The sequence below is a fragment of the Solanum lycopersicum genome, chromosome 5, assembly GCF_036512215.1.
Source record: "Solanum lycopersicum chromosome 5, SLM_r2.1".
Lineage (NCBI taxonomy): Eukaryota > Viridiplantae > Streptophyta > Magnoliopsida > Solanales > Solanaceae > Solanum > Solanum lycopersicum.
In genome coordinates, this window is record NC_090804.1 from 65,542,597 (window position 1) to 65,553,967 (window position 11,371).

General features: G+C 25.0%; 1 protein-coding gene across 4 annotated transcripts; it reads right to left on the minus strand.

The window, feature by feature from the left end:
* Positions 1-55: 55 nt before the first annotated feature.
* Positions 56-8,832, minus strand: LOC101247621 (probable trehalose-phosphate phosphatase H). Of its 4 annotated transcripts, XM_069298311.1 has the most exons (11): positions 8,444-8,602; positions 8,078-8,331; positions 7,335-7,475; positions 6,128-6,199; positions 5,931-6,026; positions 5,428-5,484; positions 5,158-5,259; positions 4,419-4,566; positions 4,237-4,307; positions 3,461-3,553; positions 56-362 (listed from the first exon to the last, which is right to left on the minus strand). In XM_069298311.1, the coding sequence occupies exons 2-11, from the start codon at positions 8,321-8,323 to the stop codon at positions 255-257; spliced, it is 1,134 nt and encodes a 377-aa protein (XP_069154412.1). In that variant the 5' UTR covers positions 8,324-8,331; positions 8,444-8,602; the 3' UTR covers positions 56-254. The 4 variants fall into 4 exon arrangements, with proteins under 4 accessions (XP_069154412.1, XP_069154414.1, XP_069154413.1 ...); XM_069298313.1 differs by lacking the exon at positions 7,335-7,475 and having other exon boundaries at positions 8,444-8,597; XM_069298312.1 differs by lacking the exon at positions 5,428-5,484 and having other exon boundaries at positions 8,444-8,597.
* Between the last annotated feature and the right edge of the window lie 2,539 nt (positions 8,833-11,371).

Sequence of the window (11,371 nt, forward strand, 5' to 3'; positions counted from 1 at the left end):
GCAAGATATGTGTATGATCTATCCTTGGGGATTAAAAAAAATGAAAAGACTTCACTTTTTCTTACATAAAAAATATGACATTTTATAAAATCTAATAAAGAGTATATACATGAGATTTAAGCTGCTCTTAGATAAATACATATATACTTTTTTCTATTTCTTGGTTTTTTTTTTTTGCTTTCTCTAACCTTTTTAGTTATATTATTTATATACAACAAAGGCATATACATATGTATGTACTAGCTAGATTTTTTTCAATAATTTAGAGATGATTTGATCTCCTCAAGTTGTTTTTGGATTTTAGATTGTCTCCTTAAAGACAACATTTTCCACTCTATCAAGAGTAACAGAAATTTCATAACCTGCCAAAGTAAAAAAAAAAAAAAGAAGGTATTATGCGCAAAACATCATGTGTTATAATAGGATTCGAAGAAGGATCACAATTACATATATTAAAATTATGATATTAAAGTTTTACAGTATAATTTATATATATATATAAATCTGGATATGAAAGTGCTGATGTGGCACCCTCATAGGCCAGCATTAGAATTTATATATTTTATCTTTTTTAAAGTTTTTTTTTCTCTTAATTTTATCTTGATATATTAGTTAAATTAAATAAATATCCTCTATTCATTATTTCTCTTTAAATTCCTCCATTAATACCTTTATTATTTTAGGTATATATAAGTTACAATTTATCCCTTTAAATATTTAAACCTTTCCCTATTCCTTCTTAAAAGTATTACTAAATTATAATTAAGACACTAATGACCAATATAAGTTACAATTGTAGGTATTGATTACTCCATTACTCTTTTAATTTATTTATTCAATAGTTAAGAATTTATGGATTACTATAAATACTAAAACCATGTCATCTTCACCAATGCAAGAATTTTTTATTTTATTTTTCCTTTCTTCATCATATTTATACTAAAGTACATCACTTTGGTTATTTCTAATTTTATAATATATAGTTTATTTGTTACTAACTTTTACAATGTGGAAGATAAGAAGAGCATTTGACAATTTTGGAAATTCAAATTCAGTGAGAACAATATCTAATTTGAGTTACCAAGGTACATCACTTTGATTATGTCTAATTTTATATATATATATATATATATATATATATATATATATATATATTCTTTGTGACTAACTTCTATTGTTAACACTTAACAGTGTGGACGAGTAGACGAGTATATATGACAATTTTGGAAATTCAAATTCAATTTTGATGAGTACAATATTTCACTCATGTTACTCTTTTTATTTCAGTTTGTTTGATGTCTTTTATTTAGAATATGTTTTTTGTTCTTTTTTTTTTGTTTTAATTGCTTTTTTCCTCATTATTGATGATTTTAGTGTACTTATTATTTTGTGCATTTTTTTTAAATAATCTTTATTATTTATAATAGAAGACAAGATGAACATATGACAATATTTAAGTTTAACTTTCATAAACTCACAAGGAAAAAGAACTCTACATTAATGTTTATGTCCATTAATCTTCAAATGGTGTAAGTGAACATTGAGAGTGTGTACAAATTGAATAATTAGAGGCTAGGATAATTTTCTTTGGTATTCCTACAAAGATTATTTTGTTTATTTGTTTAATTTTAATTTATTTTAATTTTCTTTGGTACTCCAACAAGGATTCTTTGATTAATTTATCTAATGATAATTTATACCTAAACTAAATAATATTTTTGAAATTTCAGGTATATTAATTTTAACTTTGAAGACTTGAATCGTTTTGTTTATTATCTTTTAAGTTTTTTTTAATGGTTTCAACATTGTATATATTTTATTTTGAATAATGAAATCAATTTTGAGGATTAGGAAATTTCACAATTTTTATTTATGTTTACCTTTTAGAATAATTTAAAAATTGTAACTAAAATATAGGTAAGTTTAAAGTTGTATTTTAGTTAATACATATATATAATTTGGGTTTAATTTATTTGAATACTTTATATTATTTACGTATTTAAGACTATTTATCTTTCAATCTATTCATTTTTATATAAATAATAGGCAGTATATTATAATCGTAGTAAAATTAGTCAAGATAGAAAATGATTTACAAACATTTCATAATCTAAGATTAGTGAAAGATGAAAAAAAAAATTCATTACTAAAGGAAAGTATAATACTTTTGAAGGAAAAGAATAGATATTAGAAAAAAACTATATTAACATTAAGCTTATTATATTATTAAATTAAATTTAAATTTCATAAAGAGTTCAACTTATTACATTAAATTTACTTTTCTTATTAAAATAAAGAGAATAAATTTAGGATTTTTTTTTATAATTTCGAAAATTCTTAAGCGATTTCAAATTACATAAGATATAAAATTTAAGTACTAATAATAAACTTAATTAAGACTTAAAATTTGATATATTTAGATTAAAGATTATAAAGAATCTTTAGAAATATATTTAGTAATCAACTATTCAAAAAATTAATTATTTAGCAAATTTAACAAGTAATTTTTTATCGCGCAAAGTGCGGCTAAGTTCACTAATTAAATCATAAAGATGGAAAGTTCTAAGTTTGAGTAATAATACGTCATCCATTATCAAAAAGACGACATATATACTTGTTTCATGAAAAATAATTAGACTCGCATATGAGGAGAATATTAAAAGGGATAATTTAGATACCAAACTGAGTTGCTTAAAAGTTAAGCAACATTATTAATGATCACTTCATCCGATGCCCATAAGTTTGCAAAAATGATGACCTCTTAAAAAAACAAAATGAGTACTATAGGCCCCCTCTATTAATTTATACAAACATTTAGGCCTCGTTTGTTTTCATTAAGATTAAGAGGTCTCAATCTGAATACACATCTGAATACTAAGATTTGGGTATTTTAATCTGAATACACATGAATATTAAGATGTGATCTCTAATTCTGAACAAGGTTTTTGAATGAGAAAATAATACTCCAAATTATGACTATTAAAACTTTTTTTTAATGAAAAAATAGTACTCCAAATCACTAAATAATTAATGTTGTTAAAGTTGTAATAATCATGATTTAAAGGATTATTTTTTCATTCAAAAACCTTGATAAACAATATTACACCAAAAATATTATTGTTATGAGACAAAAAGGCATGCCTAAAACAGAAAAACTATGATTTATTATTTTTGTTATTTAATAACTTATTAAATGAGTCTGAATGTTGTTTAGAGTCTCCTACAAATCTGATTCGTTCAGACCTCTTCAGATTCATTAAGAATTTTTTTTTAAAAATAAAACAAATGAACTTAATGGATTGAATCTGAATCATTCAGATTCAGACCTAAAAATCAAATGTACTTAATGGGTTGAATCTGAATTATTAAAATTCTGACCTCTATTAAGTGGAGACAAATGAGTTCTTAATCTACTTTGTTTGATGGTCCAAAAAGAAACTTAATGTTTAAAGATTCTCACCTCAGAAGGTTCTTGTAAAGAATATGATGCATGTGTTTCTTTTGGAGTTTTTGAAACAAGAATGCCTAAACCTTGCCTTCTTTCTCTAAGTACCTATTATACAACATATAATTGGTTCAATAATTAAGAAATTGTTTAACTTCTCATAGTAATAAAATAATTTTGTATAATAGTTATCAAATATATTTACAATTATAAAATAAATAGAGTTTAAATTATATTTAGTAATAGTGAACTTATATTTATACAATCATGTTATGTTCTTATGTTATTACAAATAAATCTATAGATAAACACAAATTGATAATATGATAAAAAGAATAAACGAAATTGCTATCACAAATTAAAATTTACTGATAATATAAATAAATCATCACATTATTAGTGTGTACACTATTAAAAAATAGTCATCTTTCCATTGAATTTTTCCTCTAAAGATTATTTACTGGATTTTACCAATGATATTTTAATGGAATCGATGAAACAAATAATAATAATAATATTTTCATATGTATAATTAGAAAGTTTTCTAATATTTAAATGAAAATCTGTTTCCCGTCATGCAGTTTTCAATGAACTGGCTCGAGGTGTAAATTATGTTTTATCACACAAATTTTTTCATTAATTCGCGATAAAAAAACTTATATTTCTAATAGTGGTATAGCTTAAATCCTTAATATTCATCATAGTAACTTAAAATATAAGGAAAATCAATAACCATTTGGAACAAATTAAAAATTTTTAATTATAAAAGGGTTAAAAAGAATATATTAAACCTTGAAAGCATCTTCATCTGTTCGATCATCACCAATATAAATGGGAAAGACATCATTACATTTAGCATATCCTGTTGAAATAAGATTAATAATTAATTTGATTTCTTCTCAATATTTTATATTAATGATAATAAAAAATTTAAAAAATTATTAAAATTTTTTAAAAAGTAGAATATTCTTACCAAGTGATTGAAGCAAAAATTGAAGAGCTTTTCCTTTGTCCCATTTAATAATAGGACGGATCTCTAATACTTTTCTTCCTTGACATAATTTAAGCTTTGGATATTCTTTTAACACTAACCTTACTTCTTGTGATAATTCACCCCATTTCTGTTTTAAAAATAATAAAATAAAAAATAATTCATTATAAAATTAAATAAAATATTTTCTTTTAACTTTTTTTAAAGTTGCAAGTCTTTTTAAAAGACAAAACCTTAAGATTATTATTTGTGCTTTATATAATCTTATATATGCTTTGTCTAAACTATAAGAATAAGAAAATGATGAAGCTTAATTTTGTTTAATTTTACTTTTAAATGTACATTGAATATGGATTATTATTATTAATATACAAAGAGAATGCAATGAATTTTTTTGGAGTAAAATTCACAAAATAATTGTCTTTTTTAGGTTCTGTAATTGAAAAATAGTTATTATATTAAAGTTTTAATTACTACGTGAGATATATTATATAGTCATGGAGTTTAATTTCAGTCGTAATTTAAGATGTTAAAAAGTGTTAGTAAACTATTTTTACGATTTTTTTTTAAGTATACGAAGTTTGAATTTTAACTTGTAATTGTTATAAGTTAGTTATCATTTTTACTAGGTTATTCGTTATTAATATTTATTAAGAGATTTACTTTATGTCAGTTGTATAGTAAAAATTTTCGAAAAATAATATGTGAAATTTGTTGATACCTTTTCATCGACGCAACGGAAATGCACAGACACACAAAACTTATTATTCTCCACTCTAACACCTTCGATAGACTTTGTTTTGTCCAATAATTCTTTGTAAACCTGAAAAAATTATTATAAATAAACATTGTAATTTTTTTTACTTTTTTTTTTTGGAAAATGAACTCTTAATTTTTAAGTATCATTTTTTACTTTAAAATTAAATTTTTATTTTTCAATTTTATAATGAAACATAGTCAAACGCTAAATCTTTGATGGAGCTAGGCTAACCTCAATAATCATTGGAAGAAATTTACTTGCTGGTTGGAAAAGAATAGCTTGAGTTCCCTAAAATTTCAAACATGAAAATGAAAAATATATATTAACTAGAGTTTAATTTTTATACATTAATATTTTGATAGTGTAAAAAATAATCTATACCATAAGAATAAATAGATAACTAAAAATAATAAGTAATAGTCCATCATAAGTAGAGAATTATAAACCCAAAAAAAAGATAAGATATCAATGATTAAGAACACGCTAATAATCGAATGATACAGATTTAAAATTTGAAATTTATAAATTTTTATAATAATTTAAATTTAATGTTATAATATAGGGCAAATTTATAGTCAAATAAAATTTATTAGGCTTATGTGAATGGTAATTGGTAACCAATCCTCTTACTATTTTTCCATTGAAATTTTCAATTGAAAAAATGATTTTATTGTTATTTTCATAAATATTTAGATTGAATCGATAAAAAAATAATAGTAATTAAATTTACTCACTTTCTTACTGTATTTAGAACCTTTTGATGGTCCTTTTATATCCATCCCATGGCTTCCAGCATAGTACAACTCTGATAATTGTACAAAATTGTATACCTATAATTATTCAAAATTCAGAATATATATAAATAAATAAATAAATTAAAAAAAACAACAACTATATAAACCTTCAAAAAATAGAAAAAAAAAATGTATACCTTGTCTCTGCACCTCCCACTAACTATAGCAGTAGGGAAATATCTAGCAAGTTTTCTCACTGTTCCTCTCATCTGAGAATGGAATAAACGCGGTCAGAAATTAGCTATAAAATTTATCGATAATCTCTAGTTAACTCATCATCAAATCGCTCATGTTTATTGGATATTCATATAATTTTGTGCTAATCTATAGCTTAACGCTACTAGCACGTGGAGATTCTATTGTTTAACTATTAAATTTTATCTATCACTAATTCCTTAAGTTTCTCGTAGTACTAAAAGTGCTCGAAGAGAATTGAAGATTTTAAGTTGCATGTGTGCACGTTAGGTTAAAAATATAATCGAATAAATAAAAGTTTAATTTTTAACCCTTCACATTTTTAAATGCAATGACTATACTCACACCCTTAAAAATGACATCATGACAAAAAAAAAAGTCATAAGTTGCAATGACTATACTCACACCCTTAAAAATGACATCATGACTAAAAAAAAGTCATAAGTTCGAGTCTTATCGGCTATCGCTATTCATTATTAGTAATAAAAAGGAGTTTAATGTGCTTAAGTCATGCGCGAAAAGAATGTATCAGTAAAGAATATATCAAATATATAATAAAGTAATTAAAGATATATTCTCTTTAGTTACTGATCAATTCTAACATATAAATTTATAAATGAGATCAGATATCACACGATTCAATATATACTGATAATATATTTACACAATCAAGTCAGTTAAAACACAAGGAGCACTCTTAATTTGTTAAAGAATGACAAAAGTCCACATCGATGGTTAATGAGATGGGTGGACTCGTTACAAGGCATGTGCAATCCTCCTCCCTTTGAGCTAACTTTTGGGGTGTGAGTTAGGCCGAAGACCTAATTTCACATGGTATCAGAGCAGGGCCCGTCTCACCCGATGTTGGGACTCTCGAAATCAAAAATTGTCCACGCACCCAGATGCTAAGCACTGGGCATGAGGTGCGTGTTAAAGAATGATAAAAGTTCCACATGGGTGTTTAATGAGATGGATGGACTCGTTATAAGACTTTTGGGGTGTGAGTTAGGCCTAAGATCTATTTCATATAATTTTCAATGGATATCGTCCCAATGGGAATTGACTCGTTATTAAAGAGTTATCAACGGGAAAAATTTATCAAAAACATTTTCGACAAGTCAATTTTCGAAAAATATTAAACATACTTACATCATGAGACATGAAAGCTTGATCAGGGTCATCAACAATGGGAGAAAGGGTACCATCATAGTCTAAAAACATTACAATTTTCTTCCCTTTAGAAACACTTATTATATCTTCAAACATGTCAACTGCTGATGGATGATGCACCTGTTTCATTTATTAACACACCAATAATTTAATTTTTTTTTTTTAATCTTGATGATCTCAAAATGTCCACATCTATTACATCATTGGGTAATAAAACAACATAATGTAAAAAAAATATTATAATATAAAAATACATGTAGTAGTCATAATTTTCTTTTAGGATTTAAAATGCCATAATTAATTTTTTATCGACTAATACAAAATTTTAAGTTTAAAGGTTTTAAATTTGAGAAACGATAGCTTATTGAATTATGGATGAATCATTTATATATGTTAAGTAAAAAAAAGAATAAATCAATCAAACTCTGGTTAAAACTCTAGTCTCGTCTCTAATTTTTATGCTATCAGTATGTTTTGAACATATAATTCTCTATGTCTCAAATTATGTGCCGACCTATTTTTTGACACACCCTTAAGAAACATTAATTAGAAGGGACGTTTTTTTAAACTATTGTAACCCTTATTGGTATTTGAACTATCATAACACCGCCTCATTACTGAGGTACTAAAGTTAAAATGGAAAAAATATTTTAAACATTTGAAACGATAAATAATTTAAAATAATTATTTTAGAATTTACGACAGATAATAGGAATCCTCACCATCCAAGAAGTCTTATCTTCATAGAGAGTTGTGGACATGTGATGAGTAGGAGAAGAAGCTCTCATTGAATCAATCCAAGATTTCATTATCTTTGGATCACCATTTATTTCAACAAGTGTTTTTCTTGAAATATTATTGATGCAACTTCCCCGTGGCGGCGGTGGTGGAGGTGGCGAAACCATCTCCACCACGAACATGGTGGAATTGACACAGGATTTAGCATCAAATAAATTTTGTTTAGTCATTATTATACCTACACATTCAAAAACAAAAATATAATGAAAAAAGGATCATTTTTTTTTAAAAAAAAAAAAAAACCCCACAAAAATCTATCAAGTAGAAAAAAAAACATTTCATTTTTTTACCTAAATTTGTTGAACAAAAGATGAGTGGAACTTCAGAGCAATTGTGATTCTTGAACAAGAATAGCAAAGAGGTGAGAGAAAGAGAGTGTGTGAGAGAGATTTGGGGTGGTTTTTAGTTATTTTATAGTTGTAACTAGATATTATGGGATCGTTCAGATTAGAATGATGCAGATATTAATGATACATATAATAATTATATGATTTTTTTTTTGGAGATATTTGAATTAGCTCCTTCCGATCGTATCTCTCTAACATAATAGAAAAGATTGAACATGCTAGAGACACATAATTCAAAAATAAATTTTTTAAAAGACTATTAAAATTATAGTAAACTACATAAATGGGCCATTAAATTCAAAATAATTAAATGTTCATATTCAATCCAAAGTAATAATTCAAGAAATACTCGTTCTCTCATAAATAATTATAGCACATATGCCCCCTTCTCCTCCCCCTCGGTTGATAATTTTTGCTTAACTGATACAAAATAAGTATCAGTTACTGTATTAATATAATTAAGATTGGTAATATCACTTAATTGATATACAGTATTGTATTGATATCATTAATATTTCTTATTTAGAAATTACTCATTAGTCAATGATAAATAAGAGTATATGTATATTGTTGTGGTATCATTAATGTTTCTTATTAAGAAATTAGGCATTAGTTAGTGATACTGTAAGAATACACGTATATCGTTGTGGTATCATTAATGTTTCTTGTTAAAAAATTACTCATTAGTCAATCATACTAGATCAGTATATGGTATCATTAATGTTTCTTATTCATAAATTACTCATTAGTGAATAATATTGTAAGAATATATGTATATTTTTTATGGTATCATTAATGTTTTTTGTTCAGAAATTACTCAGAGTACACATATATACTCTTATAGTATCATTGACTATTGAATAATTTCTTAATAAGAAACCTTAATGATTATGCATTGTTTCACTTAAAACTCGAATATAAAATTTTCTATACCTTGGGAAACTTACATAAATATACAATAAATAAAAAATATTTATCATTTATAGCAGTATCATTTTTTTTTCATTTGATCACTTTTAATATATTTATAATACACCTTTAATTCATATTACAAAAAACAATTTATTATTCATATAAATACAAAATTTATTGATGGATAACACATTTGTCACACATTTTAATACACCTATAATACAATATGTCAACTTCTTATTAAACAAGTCTAATATATTTTTAAAAACAATTACAATATATATGTATTACAAACTTAATTCACCTTTAATACATATTACCCATTTAATATAATATCACTATAAATGATAATAAATAAAAAATATTACTAAAATAAATAATAATTTATTAAAAGACACTCATATAAATAATTTTTTCAAGATAAAATATTTACTAATAAAGATGACTCCATATTCAAAATATTTATATATAACAGACAAGAATCCCAACAAAAAGTTAGTCATTCTAACAATTGTTTATTTCTATACCATTATTCCCCCACCCCCACCCCCACCCCCACCAACTAAGTATGAGATTCTTGCAATAACAATATTTAGTCTTTATGTCTGGAATTTCTCACATATTGCTTTGCAACTATTTTTATGTTTTATTTGAAAAGAATAACCAACTTTTTTGAAAAATTCCTTAATATATATCCTTCTTTGTTTTTTTTTCTCTATTTTTATTTATAGATAACATTCATGACAAGTTTATTGGTTTTGTTGTTTCTAGAGGCAAAAAGTGTTTTTTTGGTTCTAATTTTGTAAAACTTTTTAATTTTGAAAAGTTAGATATATTTTTTTATCACGATTATGTATTTTAAATATTAAGATAATTAATTATGGTTACATATAATTTCTTTCACGTTATTTTACAGAGGCAAATTTTATTTTAAAAAACCATGAAGATACTACATCTGAATTAGTAATTAAAATTTTTAAAAAATTAATTTTCAAAATTTAAATGGTGTCATATAATTTGGGACATAGTGAGTTATAAAAAGCAAATTAAATCTTAACTAAATATTAGTAAATGAAATTTCTTTCAAAAAAATACGATTACCTAATTTATAAAATTATAGTTTATATATACTTAAAAAATTCCTTTCCAATGTTTGTAACATATAAGTCAAAAAGCTTATATTATATAATAAATAATATTAGGTAGTTTTGAAAATTATTCACATTATATTGTTGGGAAAATTACGCGGATAAACAGATTTATACTATTTAATTATTCATCACGGCTATAGTTTACTATAATTATCACTCGCGACTAATATTATACATTAATTATGTGGGCTGACTTCGAGTTTGTATAATTAGTCATGTTTGTATATGTATAATTTGCAAGGATATACAAATATATATGCATAATATACAATTTTTTGCCCTATATACATATACAATTCACCTCTCTCCCACTCTCTGCCCTCTCTCACTCGCCTCTCTCCTCCCTCTCCCAATTTCGCTTGCCATTTATACAAATGTGTATTAATATACAGTTATATACAATTATATACACGTACAATTCATTCTCTCCCACTCTCTCCCCCCCTCTCTCGCCTCTATCCTCCCTCTTTCGATCTCGATCGCCTCACTCCTCTCTCTCTCTCCCAGTATCGCTCGCCTATCTCCTCCCTCTCGCAGTCTCTCTTGCCATATATACAATTACATATGTATAATATACAATAATCTAACCAATATACATATACAATTTACCTTTCTGTCACTCTTTCCCCTCTCTCTCTCCTCTCTCCTCTCTCTCCCAGTCTCGCTCGCCTCTCTCCTCCATATAACATGTAGCTACAAAATGTAATTATCAAGCTATAATTATGGAGAGTAATTAATTATTTTTAAGTAGCTATATGTGAAAGTTAGTACTTCTCAACTTATTAGTAAAAACAACTTACTTATATTG